A 24,213-nucleotide genomic window follows, 5' to 3' on the forward strand; every position below is an offset into this window, starting at 1 on the left:
CTCCTGGTCTGCTGGGTCCTTACAATGTATTAGTCTCAATGAGAGTGACTAATGCAAAACACAGCACTTTCCCCAACTCCAGATTCTCCAGCACAGGTAGCAGGAGAGATTCCCAACAGGTTGACGATGGGAGTTACACTGAAATAGGTTACCACAAACCGTACAAAGAAAGAACATTGTCAAAAACTATAGCTTGGAGTTTACACAACATGTGGCATCCTGCACAGGTTTACTTTGGAATTCCAGTGTTTTCCTCGCCTGTGCAACAGATCAGCCTGATGTGATGCAATCTAAGTATGCGAATGTATGTAACTGGATATATGTGCAAGACTTTATTATAGTTTTTTTTTATTTGTCATTACATCCTGTCACTGTTAAATCAAATTACTGTGGACCAGCTGGAACTTGATTTCTGCTTCCCACATTTCTATCTCTGACTATCTTATCCTAAACCTTACAACTTGCTTTCCCATTCTGAGGTCGTGATAGTTTCTACACTACTTTCCCTTTCTGAGAATTGCTGTGATACAGAGAAAACTATCCCCCTTCCTGCAGGCTCCCAGAGGAAGCATGCTGTGCAACTAGGAATTGCAAGAGTAATAACTGAAGTTGAAAAAGGAGCAGCTGGTGAATACTTGCCCATTAAAGAACTGTCCCTGTTCAGGGTGCACCCAAGAACTGTAACAGTTTGTATGGGATAAGAATACTGAATATGAAAATAGTAGTTCACTTCACTCAGTACCTTCATGTTGTTTAGGTTGAAGTTCTGCAACTATTTTATCTACAGTCCCCAGGTGCCAAGTTTTGTTCCTGTGAACTTAGCGAAAAGCAACAGGCTGACTCATTTTACTTTGACAGAAATAGCATTCAATAAATTTGGTATCAATTCATTCAAAAGCTTCAATTGCAAAGAGCTGCATTTAGCTTGCGGTTCAAGAAGTCTCCAATTATGTCTATGAAAATTGCCCAGTAAATCTCAGGGTGAGGGTCCCTGTTAATGCTCTCAGGCAGCCTGTCAGTTCTTCAAAATTAAAACTAATCAGAATGTGCAAATAACAAAGTGTGGAACTGGATGAACACAGCAGGCCAAGCGGCATCTTAGGAGCAGCAGAACTGATGTTTCGGGTCTAGACCCTTCATCATAAGATGTTGCTTGGCCTGCTATGTTCATCCAGCTCCACACTTTGTTATCTTGGATTCTCCAGCATCTACAATTCCTACTATCTCAGAACGTGCAAATCTCTTTTTTTTCCACTCATTTTCTCACTGCCTTACCCATGGCAGAGACGTTGGGGAAGAACGTTCTCATGCTTCTCTCTAATCCCAAGTAGAATGTATCCTGAAGGAAATTGAGATGCTCCCCTCTGTTCTGTGTCCTCATCTGTTGGTGTGGTCTCTCTCTGTGTGCTTCTCTTGCCTGCTGCTCGTCACTGTGTTCTTTGTCAAAGCTGTTTTGTCCCCCAGATCTCCGCAGTGACTCTGCTCCCCTTCTCTCCCCGTCATGGCTGTGTGGGCTGCTGGCAAATATACATGTGAGCTGGGTATATGCAGAGTAAGGGCAACAAGAGGAGAAGAACCCCTGCCACCTGGCCTCCCCCTTGGTCAAAGTACAGGGCAGAAGACAAAAGATGCAATTATGGGACAATGCTGCAAATAACAGGGTTCGCTGGCCACCCCGCTTTTCTCACTGTACAGCCAGCAGTATTATTCTGCCTGTCCAGCTTCGCCATAAGCAGATTCTGGACTCAAACCAGCAACTTTACAATAATGACATCCAATTTGATTTTCCTCAATTTCACCATGCATCTGGCAAACTTTGGCACAAAGTACATGTCTAATTGAGGTCAATACTCAAGACAGCAGGAGCTATCAACTGGATGAAAACTTGGTTGAAGAACGCGAGGTCAAGACAGCTAAAAACAAACAAAGACATGTTTTCAATCAGGGAGCAATAACCCTAGAGAATGGTCTGGAACTTGTGGTCTGCATACCAATTTGTTCTGGTAACCGAATTGCTTGGATCTAGCAATTTACGTGGGAATATGTTCCATAAATATAACACATTAAAAATGTTGAATTAGACAACATTGTACCATGTATCAGAAGACAACATTAGATTGCTGACCCAAAGATAATCTTCCAAAAGGAGCTGTTCTTAAAATATAAATATGAAAAAAGAAAGGGAAAACCAGTTGTTAAGAGAACATAAGCAATGTGAAAAAATTGAGAAAAAAGGATGATCATAGATAAAAGGAAAAAATAAAATTTTGGATGAATTTCAGGAGCTTTCCACTAGGCCTAACTGGAAGAGAATTATGGATAACTAAATTGCATTTGTACAAGAAAAATAAACAACCTTATTCATTACTACAGAGTAAACAAAGGTGCAATACCAATAGAAAGCATCTGTTCCACTGTAATCAGATAAGCTAATAATTTATTCCACAAGAGTTCAAGGAGATTATAGAATGCTGTAACTGTCTTCTTTATTCTCCTGGTTGAACATGTGTTTCTGCTGCGGTTTTTATGACTTACTCAACCTCTAGCTGCATCTGGAAAGGTCAGATGTCCCATTGCAAAGCTGGGATTGCACCCGATGAAAAGAGTGGGGGCAGCTGTTCCAGATGGTTTTGGTTGTGAACTAACTCAGTCATGATATACACTATGTCAAAGTCAGATGTTCAGCTATCAGTCAGTAAATTCACTGGAGTAGGTAAAGCAGCTTGACTTTAGAGAAGGAATTCCCATAGGTAGCACTGTAGAAGGCTTCTTTAATCAAGAGTTCAACATAATTCATTACAGGGAGTTTGGTAATATTTATTGCAAGATTAACTGAACCATTTCCCTTTCAAGCCCAGATCTAAATACTTTTGATACATTGACATCAATCCCAGCAATTGTACGCCTTGCAGATTCTAATGCCACAACAATTGAACTGAGCGGCATACAGAGTTTATGAAGTTACTCCAGAATTACCTTTGCCTGCAACTGTGCACAAGATATTTATCAGTGTTGTGGGATTCATGCCATCTTACCAGCAGGGTGACAAAGCTGTGGCTGATACTTTATTACATGGCATGTACACCTGTGTGAGGCTGACACCATGAATTAGAAAGCAGTAGCGACAAATCTGTAGTTAAAACAAGAATACACATTATCTTGTAATTAGCCATGAAGAAAAATATTCCTTGCCCAGGTCTCAGTACTGGATTCAAGTTTCTGAGTTTGATGCTGTCCACTGCATTCTCACAGTATCTTCCTGGTTTAATGAGTAAAACAGATTCAGTGGCGACCACATACAAACAGACATGTTCAAAGTTATTTTCCATCCTTATATATGGCCAAATTATGTACATAGGTCTGGTGAATCACATCTCCTTATAAATTATCTTCAACTTTAAAGCATTTTAAGTGAACTTAGTCATGCAAGAGTGTGTTCTTGCAAAAACAGCCATAGTGTATCTTTATAATAAAATGTGAGGCTGGATGAACACAGCAGGCCAAGCAGCATCTCAGGAGCACAAAAGCTGACGTTTCGGGCCCAGACCCTTCATCAGAGAGGGGGATGGGGGGAGGGAACTGGAATAAATAGGGAGAGAGGGGGAGGCGGACCGAAGATGGAGAGTAAAGAAGATAGGTGGAGAGAGTGTAGGTGGGGAGGTAGGGAGGGGATAGGTCAGTCCAGGGAAGACGGACAGGTCAAGGAGGTGGGATGAGGTTAGTAGGTAGCTGGGGGTGCGGCTTGGGGTGGGAGGAAGGGATGGGTGAGAGGAAGAAACGGTTAGGGAGGCAGAGACAGGTTGGACTGGTTTTGGGATGCAGTGGGTGGGGGGGGAAGAGCTGGACTGGTTGTGTGGTGCCGTGGGGGGAGGGGACGAACTGGGCTGGTTTAGGGATGCAGTAGGGGAAGGGGAGATTTTGAAACTGGTGAAGTCCACATTGATACCATATGGCTGCAGGGTTCCCAGGCGGAATATGAGTTGCTGTTCCTGCAACCTTCGGGTGGCATCATTGTGGCAGTGCAGGAGGCCCATGATGGACATGTCATCAAGAGAATGGGAGGGGGAGTGGAAATGATTTGCGACTGGGAGGTGCAGTTGTTTGTTGCGAACTGAGCGGAGGTGTTCTGCAAAGCGGTCCCCAAGCCTCCGCTTGGTTTCCCCAATGTAGAGGAAGCCGCACCGGGTACAGTGGATGCAGTATACCACATTGGCAGATGTGCAGGTGAACCTCTGCTTAATGTGGAATGTCATCTTGGGGCCTGGGATGGGGGTGAGGGAGGAGGTGTGGGGACAAGTGTAGCATTTCCTGCGGTTGCAGGGGAAGGTGCCGGGTGTGGTGGGGTTGGAGGGCAGTGTGGAGCGAACAAGGGAGTCACGGAGAGAGTGGTCTCTCCGGAAAGCAGACAGGGGAGGGGATGGAAAAATGTCTTGGGTGGTGGGGTCGGATTGTAAATGGCGGAAGTGTCGGAGGATAATGCGTTGTATCCGGAGGTTGGTAGGGTGGTGTGTGAGAACGAGGGGGATCCTCTTGGGGCGGTTGTGGCGGGGGTGGGGTGTGAGGGATATGTCGCGGGAAATGCGGGAGATGCGGTCAAGGGCGTTCTCGATCACCGTGGGGGGAAAGTTGCGGTCCTTAAAGAACTTGGACATCTGGGATGTGCGGGAGTGGAATGTCTTATCATGGGAGCAGATGCGGCGGAGGCGGAGGAATTGGGAATAGGGGATGGAATTTTTGCAGGAGGGTGGATGGGAGGAGGTGTATTCTAGGTAGCTGTGGGAGTCGGTGGGCTTGAAATAGACATCAGTTACAAGCTATTACCCACGATAAGACATTCCACTCCCGCACATCCCAGATGTCCAAGTTCTTTAAGGACCGCAACTTTCCCCCCACGGTGATCGAGAACGCCCTTGACCGCGTCTCCCGCATTTCCCGCGACACATCCCTCACACCCCGCCCCCGCCACAACCGCCCCAAGAGGATCCCCCTCGTTCTCACACACCACCCTACCAACCTCCGGATACAACGCATTATCCTCCGACACTTCCGCCATTTACAATCCGACCCCACCACCCAAGACATTTTTCCATCCCCTCCCCTGTCTGCTTTCCGGAGAGACCACTCTCTCCGTGACTCTCTTGTTCGCTCCACACTGCCCTCCAACCCCAACACACCCGGCACCTTCCCCTGCAACCGCAGGAAATGCTACACTTGTCCCCACACCTCCTCCCTCACCCCCATCCCAGGCCCCAAGATGACATTCCACATTAAGCAGAGGTTCACCTGCACATCTGCCAATGTGGTATACTGCATCCACTGTACCCGGTGTGGCTTCCTCTACATTGGGGGAGCCAAGCGGAGGCTTGGGGACCGCTTTGCAGAACACCTCCGCTCAGTTCGCAACAAACAACTGCACCTCCCAGTCGCAAATCATTTCCACTCCCCCTCCCATTCTCTTGATGACATGTCCATCATGGGCCTCCTGCACTGCCACAATGATGCCACCCAAAGGTTGCAGGAACAGCAACTCATATTCCGCCTGGGAACCCTGCAGCCATATGGTATCAATGTGGACTTCACCAGTTTCAAAATCTCCCCTTCCCCTACTGCATCCCTAAACCAGCCCAATTCATCCCCTCCCCCCACTGCACCACACAACCAGCCCAGCTCTTCCCCCCCACCCACTGCATCCCAAAACCAGTCCAACCTGTCTCTGCCTCCCTAACCGGTTCTTCCTCTCACCCATCCCTTCCTCCCACCCCAAGCCACACCCCCAGCTACCTACTAACCTCATCCCACCTCCTTGACCTGTCCGTCTTCCTTGGACTGACCTATACCTTCCCTACCTCCCCACCTACACTCTCTCCACCTATCTTCTTTACTCTCCATCTTCGGTCCGCCTCCCCCTCTCTCCCTATTTATTCCAGTTCCCTCCCCCCATCCCCCTCTCTGATGAAGGGTCTGGGCCCGAAACGTCAGCTTTTGTGCTCCTGAGATGCTGCTTGGCCTGCTGTGTTCATCCAGCCTCACATTTTATTATCTTGGAATCTCCAGCATCTGCAGTTCCCATTATCTCTGATAGTGTATCTTTACATGGCTTAAAGGTCTGCTTTTAAAAGGTTGTCACAGGATTTTTCAAAGAAACTATACAGACTGTAGACAAGGGACGAGCCGGCGAACATAAATGTTAGATCAGCTAGGCCAGAAAATAACACAAATCCCTTTTTTTAAAAAAGGAAAAGCTGCGCATTTTGTCTTGCAGAGCCTCCGTGCCCGAGGACATACCTATTTCTATATCATTTCTTTATCAAGAAACATCCCCATTTATTGTGGTAAGCTATATCAAACATTGGCCTCGTTGCATCATACAATCACTTCAATTTATGGAAACTATCTATCAATCCCATTATTTCCACTAGTCATGGCACTTCAAAAACAAAACTTCCTTTGGTTGAGTTACTGCCAAAATTAGGATAGCCTCATTGCACCAGCCAGGCAGTTGGTAGACACTGGAAATGTAGACCAGTAATACACAAGCCCAAGTTAATGCTCTGGGGTAACGGACTCAAACCCTACCTTGGTAGCTGGGTGAATTTGAATTCAATTAATAAAATCTGGAAATGAACGCTAGTTTCAGCAATGATAATTGCTTGTAGAAATTCAAATGTCCTATTAATTCTTCTTCCTTTAGGGAAGGACATCTCTGATCCTCACCAGGTTTGGGCTGCAAAGTGGTCAATGCTTAGCTGCCTTCTGGAGTGGCCTATAAGCCAATCACAGCAAGGGGAATTGGATGGGGAAAAATTTGGAACTGTTAAGCTGGGAGCAGAACCACACAAGTAAATCGGTTACATACAGATCACATACAAGGTTTTATTGTCAAGGCAGGAGTCCTGTGAACATGGGAAAAGTCAGGGGTGAAGTGGGGGGAGTGGGAGGGTGGATCTCTGCCTCGGCCTTTAGCCCAATCTCTGCGACCAATTTTCAGTGATCAGCTTACTCATTAGATGCCAGCCCTTTAACGAAAAGCCTGCAGCCCCTGTGAATTTCCAAGCAATTGGTGCACTAGAGCACAGCATCATTGGGACAAATGGACACTTCTGGGCCTGCATCTGGAAGACTGAGGTGCCTTGAAGGCTTGCTCTCCCAGGTAAACGTGGTCTGGGGACTCAGAGACCACTGACCCTGACAAAGGGCTGGGAGTCAGCGAAGGCAGGCAGTACCTGTGTCAGTGATAACCAAGTGTGAAGCTGGATGAACACAGCAGGCCAAGCAGCATCTCAGGAGCACAAAAAGCTGGTGTTTTGGGCCTAAACCCTTCATCAGAGAGGGGGAGAGGGCTCTGGAATAAATAGGGAGAGAGGGGGAGGTGGACCGAAGATGGATAATAATTTATTCCACAAGAGTTTAAGGAGATTATAGAACGCTGTAACTGTCTTCTTTATTCTCCTGGTTGAACATGTGTTTCTGCTGCGGTTTTTATGACTTACCCAACCTCTAGCTGCATCTGGAAAGGTCAGATGTCCCATTGCAAAGCTGGGATTAGGTGAGAGGAGGAGGAGGAAGATAGATGGAGAGGAGAGTATAGGTGGGGAGGTAGGGAGGGTATAGGTCAGTCCAGCGAAGACGGACAGATAAAGGAGGCGGGATGAGGCAGTAGGTAGGAAGTGGAGGTGCGGCTTGAGGTGGGAGGAAGGGATGGGTGAGAGGAAGAACAGGTTAGGGAAGTGGAGACAAGCTGGGCTGGTTTTGGGATGCAGTGTGGGGGAGGGGACGAGCTGGGCTGGTTTTGTGATGCAGTGGGGGGAGCATGTGAAGTCCACATTGATACCATTGGGCTGCAGGGTTCCCAAGCGGAATATGAGTTGTTGTTTCTGCAACCTTCGGGTGGCATCATTGTGGCACTGCAGGAGGCCCATGATGGACATGTCGTCTGAGGAATGGGAGGGGGGTGTTAAAATGGTACCTGTGTCTATCACTGAGTGGCCATTATTGCAAACAGCCCCTACTTTGGGCAACAGAATGCTGTAATTTTCGACACCCTCAAACTAACTCTGCAGAGGCCAATATCCTGTCACCGAGGCATTCTTTATTGACACATGCGTAATACTTGACACAAGTCTGGCTTCCTCAGAGCCAGCTCTCAGAGTGAGGAGAATTTCTGATACTCCTGTTTATAGCTATCAGCTAGGGCTCACTGATTGGGGCTGCTATCCTGGTCCAATCAGGGAAGTCATATTCTATGAGGTCCACCTGGCTGACCTCGTTCCAATCACTACACTTCGTATTTTCTCCAGTTGACGGCTATTGGGGTATGATGCCCAGAAAATGTTGGCTGCTAATTACTCAAACCATCTCCGAATCATACTGATCACTGAGCAATCCTTGCAAAACTACACAGGGTTACACTACAGAATATTGCACACAAACAGACAGATGCATCCAACAGGATTGAAATTTTACAAGCGTTTTGATGTCTCAACAGCTTGCCCTTAGCATCCCAGTGCGCACACTCCTTTGATCAGTATTTCAATAAATGTGCTTTGAAAAACTATGTTCAAAGATGCTGATGCCTTTAGTTTAGTTAACAGGGTAAGCAACTCAAACAGCATAAAACTATCTTATGAATATCTATGACTACGGAAAATAAGAATCTAAAAGCAGGTACAGCACAAGCAAAATACAGAATAAAGCTCTAATACTTTGAGTATCAACTCTAGTCCCCAGCAAAGACACCTGTTTCCACTGAGAGTATTTTGAGGTTTATTTTAGAAGTCACATTTGTGGCATTACATCAGCTTTCCACAACCTTTAGTCACAAATTATGGGCAGTTCAAACAGTGGGATCTCAAATGCAAGTGAAGAGACTGTACATATTAAACTTCATTTTATAAAAGAAAATCATTGCACTAATGTGTGTTAGACTTAACTCCTGACCCTGGAGGTGCAAGGCTAGCTGTATTGGCCAAACATACCAGGTAGGTTTCAGTCCATTAACCTTTACATACAAGCTCAATTTGTTCTTTGGAATTAAAAATATAAAACAAAACTTGTGCAATATTAAGACTACAGAAAGGATGTTTCTTAAGATGAAATTCAAGTATGCAACATGGAACCATTCACATAACATCTCACAGGCTACCAGATGAACTCCTGGACATTGCCAGGATAAACAGCCAGGCACTTGAGAATCATATGAAAACTCTTTGCAACTTTGGCTCTCATCTCTCACAAGCTAGATCGTGGGATCCTGAAAGATACCATCCGTAATGAACCAAGCAAAATAGTTTCAACTGCCAAGTATCAACTTTACTGAACTACAGTTTCTTATCCTTCTCGTTCTGGGTGCCTGCCCCTGCCCACTCTAACCTTTGGGGAGCACAAACTGTATGCAATAATCTAACTCAGCTAATACTCGTTTAACCTCAATTTAATTGTTGAGGATTTCGATTCACCATACTAGCCAGAAAGCTTTGTTCGATTCCATAAAAATCCAAGGTTATGTGTATTTTCCAGACAGCAGATGTCTCTCCTGCATGTCGGCAACTGATGTCTCCATCACCAGCCACAAATATTTCACTGGACAACGTCGTCCAACCCTCAAGATCACTTCCATTCAGAGGATTTTTTGGCACAGAACAAGTTACTTGAAGACAATTTAGCAATTAATACACTGGCTCACTGGAGCAAATAAGATTAATTGTTATCAAAAATCACAAAACACAGGAACTCTATTTCTGAAACTCAACACCTTGCTGATCAACAAGCACACAGTTGGTCTTTAATCTGTACCATGTCTCCCTTGTGGTATTCAGACAGAAGGAACCTCTTTCACCCACATGAAACCAATGATTAAATAACCAGTTTTAGTCAGAAACCATGGACGTGTGCCAAAATGTCTCTACTTAGAATTTATCCTTTAAAAGGACTGCTTGTTTTTATCATAACCATAACAGACACAAACCAGATATTCTGATAAATAACATGTAATTATGCCAAGCTTCTGAAAATATCTGCATATTGTGAACGCCTTAAGCTTCACATTTAACCTTTCCTCTAGAACGGAAATTAGGATATTCATATGGAATCCCTCTCTATATTGGAAAAAGTTCATCAAAAATGCATTACAATTTTCAGTTCATTTCTACCCAAGACAGTAAAAAGACCAGGGTACGCCGGTGTTCCATGTTCTGGCATAATATATTTACTTACTGAACTCCTGGTGTAAGGCTACATTATTGCAATCAATATACTCACTCTTTACTCCTCCCTCAGCAGCCCAAATACTTTTGAAATTTCCAGAAGAACAATTTAGGGACGCCAAGTCGAAAGTGGATGAAGTCAAATCATCTCAGTGATCCTGAAGAATTTTTGAGTTGAAGTGTGGCATTAACATAGACACAGTCAAAAGGTCAGAAGATCAAACAGCATAAAAGGAGTTCAAAACTAGGGGCTGTAACTCTAAGTTGAAGAGAAAGATTTAAAAAGGAACCCGCGGGACAACTTGTTCACACAGCGTGTGGTTTGTATGTGGAAAGAACTGCCACAGGAAGTGGTAGATGCAGGCACAATTACAATATTTAAAAGACATTTGGATAGGTACGTGAATAGGGCAGGTTTAGAGAGATATGGGCAAAATGCAGGCAAGTGGGACTAAGTTTAGTTTGAGAAACATGGTCAGCATGGACGAGTTGGATGGAAGGGTCTTCTTCTGTGCTATATGACTGTATAAAAAGAAGTATGTACAGTCTTTAGAATGACCAATTACCTGGTATTCCAAATGTCTAATTAATGGTTAGTGTGTTTCAGTACATGTTCATTAGATTTAGGAAGTAACAAAAAAAAATCTCTGGTCAGATCACAGCACACATTTGATGGTCCGCTCTAGGATCAAATGCTAGCACATCAAAGAGCAAATGGAATTGTAAATCGAACTGAATGAAAATGTTACAAAGTTGACAGCCAACTGCAAAACAAGGCAACTTGTGTTGAAACCTTCCAAAGCAATTCCACCTCCAAAATGCTAGTACCAAGAAATGATCTGAAAATTACATGGAGTGAGACTTGGGAGCGGATAGGATTTTCCTTCTGGAAATATCTGACACAAACAACTGTAAAACTCAAAATCAGAAACAAATCTACTTATCAAACTTGCAAGATCCATGGTGGGGTGGTGCCTCAAAACTCCAACCTCAGTGTATGCCCAACCATACCCTGCAGCAGAATACAGTGCACCTCTCTCTCAGTGGACAACTCAAACACACATACACATTGTGTTGACTCTCAACTGAATGCGGCAATGCTCATCAGAATTAGGACCCTTCACTCAACGTTCCTCCCAAACATCACTGTCCTTCATGTCTGACTGACTAGAACCCACAAGCTGGTTGAAACCATCCACGCAGTACCCCACTTACCCCCACGATCATCCACCTGCTTTTCACTTTGTGCTCCACATGAAGCAATCTTCCTAAGTAAGGCCTACTAGCAGGCACCTTTTAGATCAACAGAAGACGTTCACAGAATGTCACCTACAAATTTCTTGTTATAAATTACCATTGTGTTTCTTGTTGGCCCAGACGGCAATATTACCTTCAGTTTGGCACCAATAGTTAATCCATTCCAGGAAGGTCAGTGGGAGGATGAGAAACATCACTTCGTGAAGCAAAGGGTCTGTTTTGAGGTCAGGGTTAAGACAGAGGTGAAGGAACTTTAATGGGTAGTTTCATCTTGATGAACATATTTCTGCCAAGCCAACAGGTAAAGTGTTTGAGGCTCAGAGTTCAGTTTCTTTAGTTGGTGAAGGAATCAAATGCTTCACTAGTTAAGATACCATTAACCTTCCACCTCATGAGCTGATATTTTACATCATGTTGGCCAACTCTTAAGTATTATCTGGTGCAGCTGAGCCATATGTCTTCACTCCCAAACTCCATTATAGTGCAACAGTCTGCCACATATGCTGTGGAGTAGGCAGAAAAAGTGCACTTAGCCCTCCTACCTGCCAGATGAGTTTCCCATTACCCCTGGCCTCTTACAATGCCTCTCCACACAAACATCCTTCAGAGGTCACAGCTGTTGGTAACTGTCTCCCAGTTGTGTGTACAGATGTCTACCATCTTCATTTTTGTCTCACAAAATGCCGTTGTATCAAAGGTAGGTACTTCCAGTAGGTAGTGACCCAGAGGCCAGTTTACCATACAGAAGGTCTTCAGTTGGATAATGGCCATATACCTCACGAAAATGGATAAGCAACTGCAGGGACCATTGTCTCAGTAACGAGCAGATGCTGAAGTATGGAGCATGTTTCAGGACCTGAGGATTACTGACCTCGGCCTGCTAAGAGATGCTGAGAATACATCAGACACCACCAAGTTAGCAACTTTTTCCTTGCATACCTTGATTTGATTTATTGCTGTCATGTATACCTAAGCAGAGTGAAAAAATTTGTTTTGTAAGCAGGTACAGGTAGTTCATAACATTCAAGGACATGTAGACCATATAGTATTTAGACATGGCGAGGCATAAAAGGTTACGACTACACAGGAGGTGCATAAAAGCAAGATCAACGTTAGATGTGAAGTTAGAGAGGTCCATTCGCCAGCCTAACAACAGCTGGGAAGAAGCAGTTTTTGAACCTGTTTGGGAGTGTGTTCAAGCTTCTGTATCTTCTGCCTGATGGAAGAAGTTAGAAGAGACAATTACCAGGACCTCTGATGATGTTTGCAGCCTTTCTGCACCAATGAGAAGTATAGATGGAGTCCACTGATAGGAGGCTGGCTCCTGTGAAGGTCCAGTCCGGGCTATGCACAAATCTTTCTGTGGTGTCTCACAGTCCTGGGCAGAACAGTTGCAGTACCAAGACATTATGCACCCAGATAGAATGCTTTCTGTGGTGTATCTGTAAACGTTGGCAAGGTTCCTTACAGACATGCCAATTTTCCTAAGCCTTCTCAGGAAGAGGAGGCATTGTTGTACCTTCTTGACCACTGCATCTATGTGGGAAGTCTAGGATAGACTGTCAGTTATCATCACTCCTAGGAATGTGACATTTTCAACCTTCTCTACCTCAGCTCCGTTGATGTAGATAGGGGCATGTCCTCCTCCTTTATTCCTGAAGTCAATGATTGGTTCCTTTGCTTTGCTGTCGTGGAGAGAGAGGTCACGACCATTGCACCACAACACCAAGCCCTCTATCTCCTTTGTGTATTCTGACTCGCAATTGTTTGATATCCAGTCTACAACGCTGGTCATCAGCAAACTTGTAGATGGCATTTGTATGAAATTTGACAAAACAGTCATGAGTGTACAGGGAGTAGAGTAGGGGCTGAGTACACATTCTTGCAGGGCGCCAGTGTTGAGGATTGTCATGCAGGTGGTGCTGTTGTCTATCTTCACTAATTGCAATCTGTGGGTCAGGAAGCTGAGGATCCCGCTTCTGAGGGTAGAACCAAGACCAGAGTTTTGAGATTAGTTTGGTAGGGATTGTAGCGTTGAAGATAGGACAGTAGCCATTAAGTAGGAGCCTGACATAGGTATCCTTATTAATCAAAATTGGTTGTGGTTGCCCTGGTGTAATGGTGAGCACACTGGTTTCTGAATCCTGTGATCCGAGTTCAAGTCTCGGTGGAGCCTCCCTTTATAGGGGTGGCATGATGGCCCAGTAGTCAACACTGTTGCCTCTCAGTGCCTGGGACCCGGGTTCGATTCCACCCTCGGGCGAATGTCTGTGTGGTGTTTGCACATTCTCCCCGTGTCTGCAAAGGTTTCCTCCAGGTTCTCCGGTTTCCTTCCACAGTCCAAAGATATGCAGATTAGGTGGATTGTCCATGCTAAAATTATCCATAGTGTTCAGGGATGTGTAGATTAGGTTGGTTATAGGGGGATGGGTCTGGGTGGGATGCTCTGAGGTTCGGTGTGGATTTGTTGGGCCAAAGGGCCTGTTTCCACACGAGGGATTCTATCTATTCTATCTAAGATGTTCCAGGGATGAGCATAGAGCTAGGGAAGTGATGTCTGCAGTAAACCAATTTCACCAGTAGGCAATTTGCAGGGGATTGAGGCACCTGGGAGGCTAGAAATGAAGTGGGCCATGACTAACCTTTCAAAGAACTTCATGATTATGGAGATCAGAGCCACTGGACAATAGTCATTGAGGCACATTGTATGTGCTTTCTTTAGTACTGGGATGATGGTGGTCTTCTTAAAGCTTTAGATTGTAGCAAGGAGAAGTTAAAGATGTCAGCAAATACTTCTGCCAGTTGGTTCACACTGGATCGGACTGCATGGCCGTGGGTTTCAACTGGACCAGTTACTGCTGTCTGCAGTGGTGACAAGGGAAACCAGGGCGCCCAAGGCTGTCAGGGCTGGTGACAGTGGCATTCTGCTCAAACCAAGCAGAGAAAGCAATAAGCGCATCAGGGAGGGATGTGTTTTTGTCCACTACTTTGTTCTGCTTCATTTTGTACCCAATTATGTTCGTGTAGGCCTTGCCACAGGTGACAGGTGTCCATATGGTCAGTTTGGGCCACTAACCTGGTCCAGTACTGCCTCCAGGAACCTTGTCCAGGTTTCGCGCCACTCAGGACACAGACCTTGTGCCGGTAAAAATAAGGCAAGCCAAATGACAGGAAAACAGAAGAGCATTAAGCACTAAAATAACCCACAAGAATTGTGGATACTGTAAATCAGGAACAAAAACAAAGTTACTGGAAAAGCTCAGCAGGTCTGGCAGCATCTGTGAAGGAAAGAAACAGAGTTAACATTGAGTCCAGTTACCCTTCCTCTGTTGCTGTTGTGAGTATTAAGGACTGCCAGCTCCCAAATTACACATTACTTTGTGGAGTATTAATAGGTCAAAGCCTTTGCTGCTTTGAAGATTTCACGCTTGATGAGCTTACCAAATTACCAAGAATTCTCAAACAGCACTTTCCAAATCTATAACCATCACCATTTGGAAGGTGCATGGGAATACCACCATCTTTGAGTTGACAGCCAAGCCACTCACCATCCTGACTTGGAAATATATCACTATTCCTTTAGCATCACTAGACTAAAATCTCAGAACTCCATCTCTAACTGTGCAATGAATCTACTGACAGAGAAGGGCAGCACTTCAAAGCAGCAGCTCACCACCTTCTTGATGGCAACAAATGCTGGCCCAGCAGAATTACCCACCTTCCATGAACGAATAAAAATTACCCACAGAGACATGAACCACTCCACAACTGGGTAAAATTGTAATGGTCTGGATTAGGTGCCTTGGACCCTTGTATTTACATTTATAATTCACAGGAAAGTTCACTTTGCTCATGATCCTGGAAGAAATGCCCTCAAAAGAATCATAGTTTCAGCTTCAGATCAAGGGTTTTCCTGCTCAGTCAACAATGCCAACAACATTTCAAATCAACCAGTTCGAAATCAGAGAATTTGACACCTCAACCACAGATTTTTAAAAAGGAAAGGGAAGTTACAATGTTACGTACGCCGCTCATTTAACAAGATAATTGTTGTTGACTTGGCTTCAGCTTCACATCTGAGGCATGTAGTCTTGGAAAGCTCAAGCCAAAGTGAAAATGCCAACAGTAGCTCACAAAACCCACCCAGCCCCTATCATCACTTAAAAGTGTATTTCTTAGTGTGTATGTGGGTGAGAGTTTGAAAAAGTATTGGTCTGAAGTTAGTGCAATGATTAGGTTCTTTCTAGAGGGAATGAAATCAACCGCAAACGATTCGGATGCTGTGCTTGGCATTTGCCCCAGTCTTCTTGCCGAACGTGTTTCAGAAATTCTTAAGCAACAAGCTGCAGAGTTTATTTGGAAAGACACTGAAAAGTGGGTTTTGCGTAATTGAATGGAACAAGGTCACCACTTCCAGACTGAAAAAGTTCCACTGGCATTTTGGACTGGAAGCAGAATGAACGTCTAACCACAAGAACAGAGAAATGAGGATGAGTTTGAAATGAATAAGAATGCAGCTTGCTCTGAACATGGGTTCAGCGATGCCACCAATGAGGACATCAGCATTAATGCTTCCTCTGGGTCACTGCCCAGAGGCTTTCAAGCCTTGAACAGATGGTCAATATCTAACACTTCAACAGCAAATGCTGCTATTGTTTTTCTTTGTTACATCTACACTACAAACTTAACTGTGCCACTGGAGAGAGAGTTTGGATTGTTTGCTAAAAACCAGACATGAACAACTTTTTTTCTTCCTATCTTCCTGTGTGGTTAGATGAAATTAAGCACGGACAATGATCTACTGATCTTCTGAAGGAAAAATAAAATAAACAGTAACTAATCCCCAAAAGCATTGCTAAAAATGCTGTCATTTCACGGTGGGTATTCAATTTATTCACTCAACACAGTAATTTTAAATAAAACATCTAGTGGTCACAGTGCTTCCTGCAAACATCGCTTCATGAAGCAAGGAAATAAATGAGAAATGTGGTACAGTCTGAATCGCAAGAGACAAGATCTTGGGCACTGCGGGTGAAATAAATGATTCATGCAAGACAGAACAACAAAGTGTTAGAAGAGCCAGTATGATGGACTGAATGGTGTCCTGTGCTACACACTTCTATGACTTCATACAGGAGTTTGATCCTTAAATTTGAATTAATCACTGAAATGTTCTGATGTAGGAAGCCATTCAGCCCACAGTCTTTGCACCAATTTAATGATGGTAGAGAACGGTGATATAGTTGTTCATGTAAAAACAATATTGATCCATCATACTTATGTGGAGCTCCATTAATCAAAATGCCTTTCCCTCTCCAATTTCCTCATTTCTTTCCTATCAGCTGCCTTTGACGCTTAACAAGGTGCAGTCTCCCTTCTGGTTCCACTTTTACAAACTCCCAGAAATTCCAGAAGCAGGTATTTTGTTTGATCTTAGCATTTATTTTCTCCGGTTAAATTTTAAACAACATGCTTGTTGACAATAGATTTGATTCTTTTTCTCTCTTTTTAAAAAGCAAAAATGTCCATTTAACCCCAGTAAATCATTAATTCACAGATTACTCGTAAGCTCTGAGTGCAGGAAATGGAGGAAGAAATAAACAATAATGGCTAATAGTCCTGAGCCAACTACAGAGCAGTCATTGTCAATCAGTGTTGACTGCTCCTGCTCATGTAAATAGGACCGAGCCATTTAGCCTCTTAAATCGTTTCACAATTCAATAACATATATATCTGTCATGATCAGGCCTCCAATTATCATCCTTGGTTACGTTTCACTTAATGAGGAGACAATGGTCTAGAGGTATCATCGCTAGGCTATTGTCCCAAAAACTCAGCCAATGTCCTGGGGACAGCGGGTTCAAATCCTGCCATGGTGGAATTTGAATTCAATAACAATCTGGAATTAAGAATCTACTGATGACCATGAAACCACTATCATTTGTAGGAAAAACCCACCTTGTTCACTAATGCCCTTCAGGGAAAGAAACAATCATCCTTCCCCAGTCTGGCCTACATGTGACTCCAGACCCACAGCAAAGTGGTCCACTCTCAACTGCCCTCAGAAATGGCCTAGCAAGAGACTCAGCACAAGGGCAAATAGGAATGAGCAAAAAAAGCTGACCAACCAGCGACACCCATGTTTCGTGGCTGAATAAAGAAAATTCCATAGCCTTTTTATGTTCTATCAGAAATGTACCAAGCTCAATTTTGAACTTCTTCCAGTTAACCTTGACTCAATAGCATTTTGGGGAAAAGAGTTCCAGATTGTCACAAACTAATAGTGAGAAAGTGGTGTCTCACATTATCCCAGAATGGCCTTGTTCTAAATTAGTGCTCATCTCTTCCTTGCTCTGAACTTTCACATCAGAAGGAATAGTTTCTCTCTTTAGCCAGTAATACCAGAAATTATGAGGATCCCACACATGAGAATCAAGTATCACCTAGTTGTCTAATGTAATGTAAAATAATCTCAGACTAAACTCACAAAGAACCTTGGACAAAAATTAGACAGAGCATTGAAGGGCTCATATCAGGAAAGGTAATGACACCCTGAACATGATTCTTTATTTTCAGAAGTACAAGGTAGGGGAAGCATGCCCCTAGGTTTAAATGAATTAATAAATTTAACACTGAAATAAAAGGAAAATAAAACTCTTCTGGTTTTAAATCTTTAGTTACTAATAAAATTTTCTAAGAAAGTATTCAGAAAAATAGCCTTGCATTTAAAACAAACAATAATTAGTGAATGATTGAAGCTTACTAGATTGCCAGGACATCATACAATACTCACCGGTACGGATTTGATAAGTCCTTAGCATCACAAACATCAGCGTGGCCATTACACACACAACGTCCACCTATGCTGATATCCTTAATACTGTAGTAATACTGAAAGATAAGAACATTTTCAGTTCAGAGTTTGGATATTTTACCTTGTATTAAGAATCCTGGCAAATTACATACAAACAAATGAACACGTAAACTAGGAACAGGAACAGGCCATAATGTGTCTTCAGCCTGTTCAGTAAAATTGTAATTGATCCAATTGTGGCATCAACTCCACATTCCTGCCTACCTCAAATTGCCTTTAATATCCTTCTTTATCAAGAATTTATCTATCTCTGCCATAAAAATATTCAACATGCTTGCTTCAACCTCTGTCTGGGAAATAGAATTCCAAAGATTCAGGATCTTTGAGAAAATATTCCTTTAAATCCCTGCCTTGAATGGAAGAACCTTTATTTTTAAATTATGTTCCTAGTCCCAATCTCTCACATAGGGAAGCAGCTTTACAGTATCCAACCTGTCAAGTCCTCTCAGGATCTTGTAAGTCTCAATAATGTCTTGTTTAGAAGACATCCACTACCACGGATATAGGCCACACACGCACGCACACAACTAATGGATAAAACACACTCATCTAGTTAGTTAGATAGCAATGAATGTTTTAGCTAAGGAAAGCACATTAAACAGTTGGGCAGTTGGTTTAGGGAAGAAATTCCAGAGCTTAGGTGCTAGGCAACTAAACGACACAGGCATCAATAATAGTTAAAATCACAGATGCTCACAGTGACAGACTATAGCACAACTTGAAGAGGTTGTAGGGCTGGAAAAGATTACAGAAAAAGGGAGGGTTAAAGCCATGGAAGGATTTGAAATCAAGGACAAGTATTTTTAATTGTGGCTTTACTCTACTAGAAGCCAATGTAAGTCAGCCAGCAAACAGGTGATGAGTGAAGCAGGGTCCCGACCTGAAACATCAACATTCTTACTGCTCCGATGCTGCTTGGCCTGCTGCATTCCTCCAGCTCCACACTGTGTTGTCTCTAACTACAGCATATGCAGTTCTTGCTATCTCCCGATGGCTGAGCATGATTTGACTTGATTAAGGACATGTTTATGTCAGGCAGAGTTTTGGACAACCTTAAGTTTACAGTAGCTAGAACAGTGGAAGTCAGCCAGCAGTGCAATGGAGTCATCAACTGCATGGGTAACAAAGCCCTGGATGAAGCTGCAGATGAGCTCAAGTTGGGGTGGAGCTATGGTGATTTAAACAGACATTCAAAGGTGACATGGATGCATTGACACGAGCACATCTTAGGGCCAAATATGACAAAGTTGCAGGCTGCACAGTTGAAGTATTGGGATAACTTGGAGAGACGTCATTTAAATTGCTCATAAATGTAAATATTCTGTGTAAGACATACCCTTAAAATAAATGTTCAAAATCTTTCATGCACATGTCAGGTATAGATTGTTGGGATTGAGTGAATCCCTACAGGAGTACAAAGGTAGTAGAAGTGTTTTTGAGAGGGAAATCAGGAGGGCAAAAAGAAGACATGAGAAAGCTTTGGCAAACAGGGTTAAGTACAGTCCAAAAATATTTTATAAATACATTAGGGGAGAAAGAGTAACCAGGGACAGAATACGGCCTCGTAAAAAAAATCAACAAGGCCATCTAGGTGTGGAACATAGGAGATGGGCAAGATATTAAACCAGTAGTAGTTTCACAGCAATACTTACTGTGGAAAGGGACAGAGAAGCTGGAGAACTTGGGGAAATAAATAGTAATATCTTGACAAATGTCCACATAATAGAATAGGTGGTGCATTACAGTGAATAAAATTCCCAGGGCCTGACCAGGTGTATCCCAGGACTTTCTGGGAAGCTGAGGAAGAGGTTGCTGGGCCTCTTGCACCATTGAAAGCCACGGTGAGGTGCTGGAAGACTGGAGGTTGGCTAATATGGTACCACTGTTTAAGAAAGGTGGTAAGGAAAAGCCAGAGAACTATATACCAGTAAGCACTATGTCAGTGGTGGGTAAGTTGTTGGAGGGGATTCGAACGGGTAGGATTTACAAGCATTGGTATAGGAAACGACTGATTAGGGATAGTCAGCATGGCTTTGTGCATGGGAAATCGTGTCTCACTAACCTGATTACATTTTGTGAAGAAGTGACAAAAATAACTGATGAAGGCAGAGCAGTAGAGTTGTCTATATGGACTTCAGCAAGGTATTCTACAAGGTTCTGCATGATAAACTGGTTGGCAACGTTAGATCACAGAATCCATGGGAGCTAGCCATTTCTGCCGAAATTGGCTTGAAGGTAGAAGACAGAGGGTGGTAGTGATGGGGTTATTTTTCACACTGAAGGTCTGTGACCAGTGGTACACCACAAAGATCAATGTTGGGTCCACAGCTTTCCATCATTTACATAAATGATTTGGAAATGAATATAGGAGTATATATGGTAAGTAAGTTTGCAGATGCAAAATTGATGGTGTGGTGGACAGCGAAGGTTATCTCAGTGTACAACAGGGCCTTGATCAGATAGGCCAAAGAGTGGCAGATGGAGTTTAATTTAGATAAAATGTGAAGTATTGAATTTTGGTAAGACAAATCAGGGCAGGACTTGTACAGTTAATAGCAGGGCTCTGGGGAGTGTTGCCGAACAAAGAGACCCTCAAGTGCACTTTCATAGTTCTTCCAAAGTGAAGTTACAGACAGACCGGGTGGTGAAGACAGCATTTGGCACACGTGCCTTCATTGGTCAATGCATTGAATAAAGGAGTTAGAATGTCATGTTGTGGCTGTACAGGACATGGGTGAGGCCACTTTTAAGAATACTGCGTTCAATTCTAGTCTTCGCACTATTGGCAAGATGTCGTTAAACTTGAATGGTTTCAGAAAAGATTTACAAGGGTTTTGCTAGGATTGGAGGGTTTGAGCTTTAGGGAGAGGTTGAATAGGCTGAGGTTTTTTCCCCCCTGGAGCATCAGAGGCTGAGGGGTGACCTTATAGAGATTTATAAAATCATGAGGGGTATGGATAGGGTGAATAGCCAAGGTCTTTTAGCCAGGGTGGGGAGTCCAAAACTAGAGGGTAGAGGTTTAAGGTGAGAGGAGATAGGTTTAAAAGCGATCTGCGGGACAACATTTTCACATATAGGGTTGTGCATGTATGGAACGAACTGTCACACAAAGTAGGAGAGGCTGGTACAATTACGACATTTAAAAGGTACCTGGGTGGGTACATGAACAGGAAGGGTTTAGAGGGATATGGGGCAAATGCTGGCAAACAAGACTAAATCAGTTTAGAATATCTGACTGGCATGGACAAGTTGGACCAAACGATCTGTTTCTGCGCTGCATAATTCTTGCTCAAAGACTCAAGAGTTAACGACTCAGTTAAGATCAACAGGGGCTACTTATGGACAGTTGACAGGATTTTCAGTGAGAAATGGTCATATTTTGATCAGTTTACTTATGTTCAACTTAGAATTTATGTAGCCCTTATAAGCTAGAACTACTATAGACAGTGAATCTCAAACAACCGCACAGTATTCACACTGGGTGATTTTACTGAGAATCAGGTATAGAGGCCAACAAGATGAACAATATCACAGGAACAAGTAGCTGAAGATAGCACCACTACACATACAAACAGAAAGTAAACCGACTGTGGCAAACGTGAAGAGTACCCTATTCTGTAAAAACGTTTCCTCCTCCTTGCCCAAGATCATTAAATGTTCTTCCTTCCTGCTGGTGAAACTGATTTTCACAATTGGGGTAACCTCTAACAGACCATGATTGATCACAAACATTTTGCCCAACAGATCATTATTCAACAACATGGACTTTGATATGGAATGCTGGCAGATTCTTCCTGGTATGAGCTGTCCCTTTGTCAGTGAAGTGAGAATAAATTTGGCATCTGAAGAAAGGTTGAGTACATTCAGTTTATACTCACTGGGCCTTAAAAGAATGAAAAATGATCTTGTCGAAATAGATAAAGGTTCTGGGGGAGTTTGACAAGAATAAATGCGGAAAAGATATTTCACTTGTGGGGAATCCAGAACTCTGGGGTACAGTTTCAGAATAAGGGGTTTTCTATTGAATATGGAGAAAAGGAGGAATTAGTGTTTGGAATCTTCTTAAGTCAAGACTGGGTCATTTAATATTTAAAGGCTGTGCTGGACTGAGTTTTAATCTCAAAAGAGTGGTAAGTCAGAAGAAAGTGGAGTTCAGGGCAGGGTTAGATTAGCCGTGGTCTTACTGAATGGCACAGCAGGCTCGAGGGATTGACTTACTTACTCCTGCTCCTATTTCTTGAAAACCTTGTACCTCTCCCTAACCATGATAACTATGAGTGTAGTAATGTTGCTGTCACCCTGCAACTTCAGCTTGGATATGGTATGAAAGCCAAAACCTTGACGGGCTTCATGATTCAGAGGTGAATCAAAGTATTTTCGAGATTTGCATACCGACAGTAAACAAAACAGTCAGACATAAAGTCTGCACTCACCCGTCGTGTAACAGTTGGGTCCCGCAAGGCCTTGCCCATCAAATGGCCCAAGAGGGTGTTCGTTCGGAGGAACCGCAGACGGATATTAGTTGCTTTGGTGAAGTCACGGAGCACAGGAGAATAAGAGAAGTTCATGGCTCCTGGTCGTCCATTTACCAAGGAAACTACAATCTAAGATGGGAGTTCATAAGTAGGAATGGCAACAGTTAACATCACCACTTATTAATCTTCCAATATTGAGGTAACTTAAATAATACACCAACAAGCACGAAAAAGAAACAATTCCATTTAGAAACTCACCTGGACATACAATCAGCCTCTTATGTAGAATTACTTCAAACAAACGGCATCCATTGTAGGGTTTTCAACTATCTAATCCAATTTTCCCTTATAACAAAGGTCATTGTAACTTTAAGGTATCTTAAATGTGTTCTGCAATATAACCTAAACTAAAATCTGTGTGAAACTTTCTGACATTCACTTGAAGAAAGAATTATGTGAAATATTTGAACTCCAAAGCAGGAGAACACAAATCCAACAACTTCCTGGTAACTATTTTACACTCACCTCCCCATTTTCAAGAGGCACAATACGTGAATACTCCATGGTACAGATAGCATCATCATCCTTAATAATGCGCTCCACAGACTTCGGTCCAAATTTCTCAATGCAATCTCTTTTGGAAGCTGAAGAACACAGGGTTGATTACACCAAATGTAGGTAGACGAAAAATGAATTACAATTTCAACAAGTTTAAATTTAAAGAATTATTAAAATGTTGATCACCTAATTCATAAAAGTGACCCTAAATGGGGTTTCATTAGGCAAGTCAACAGAATATATTGAAGAATTTCCAAACTGGCAACAGTTTTTGTCTTTATTAACAAATTGGAAAAAAGGTTTAGCAGGTTAAAAAGCTGGTTAATAGTTTACAAGCACGAGATAAAAGAACAATTTCTATTTGAAATGGAGAGCGCTTAATAGAAAAGCAGCTATAATTGAAATGGAAAGAGTTCCAGAACTTGGAGGGACAGAAAGATCTGGGAGTCTGGGTACTAGCATCACAAAGTCAGTATGCAGGTACAGTAAGTGTGAAGTGAAATGCAATGTTGCTGTTTACTGTGAGGATACTGTAATATTAATGTAGGATTTTCTTTTGCTTCGGTTATGTGGGACAATGATAAGACCAGTTTTGATATCTTTAAGATTAGCTGTAGATGCTTTAGAAGTAGTTCAGAGAAAGTTTACTAAACCGATAGCCGAGATGAAGGGGTTATCTTACAAGGAAAGGTTTGCACAATCAGAGAGTTTGTGCAAGTCTTTGCAGTTTTAAAAGAATGACTGCTGATCTTATTGAAACATAAGAGATAAAGGATACATCTGAGAGAACTTGATAGGGTGAAATCTGAAAGGATATTTCCCCTTATACAGCAGACTCGAACTAGGG

At 43.0% G+C, this 24,213-nt stretch overlaps 1 protein-coding gene across 4 annotated transcripts in view; it reads right to left on the bottom strand.

Moving 5' to 3' along the window:
• lama5 (laminin, alpha 5) overlaps positions 1-24,213 on the bottom strand; it is a 296,732-nt gene that overhangs the window by 179,915 nt on the left and 92,604 nt on the right. For all 4 annotated transcript variants that reach the window (XM_059652756.1, XM_059652755.1, XM_059652754.1 and 1 more), the window contains 3 exons: positions 23,334-23,452; positions 22,767-22,937; positions 18,253-18,350 (listed from right to left, as the gene is read on the bottom strand). In XM_059652756.1, coding sequence (XP_059508739.1) covers positions 18,253-18,350; positions 22,767-22,937; positions 23,334-23,452 — 388 coding nt within the window. The remainder of the gene's footprint in view (positions 1-18,252; positions 18,351-22,766; positions 22,938-23,333; positions 23,453-24,213) is intronic.

The sequence above is a fragment of the Stegostoma tigrinum genome, chromosome 19, assembly GCF_030684315.1.
Source record: "Stegostoma tigrinum isolate sSteTig4 chromosome 19, sSteTig4.hap1, whole genome shotgun sequence".
Lineage (NCBI taxonomy): Eukaryota > Metazoa > Chordata > Chondrichthyes > Orectolobiformes > Stegostomatidae > Stegostoma > Stegostoma tigrinum.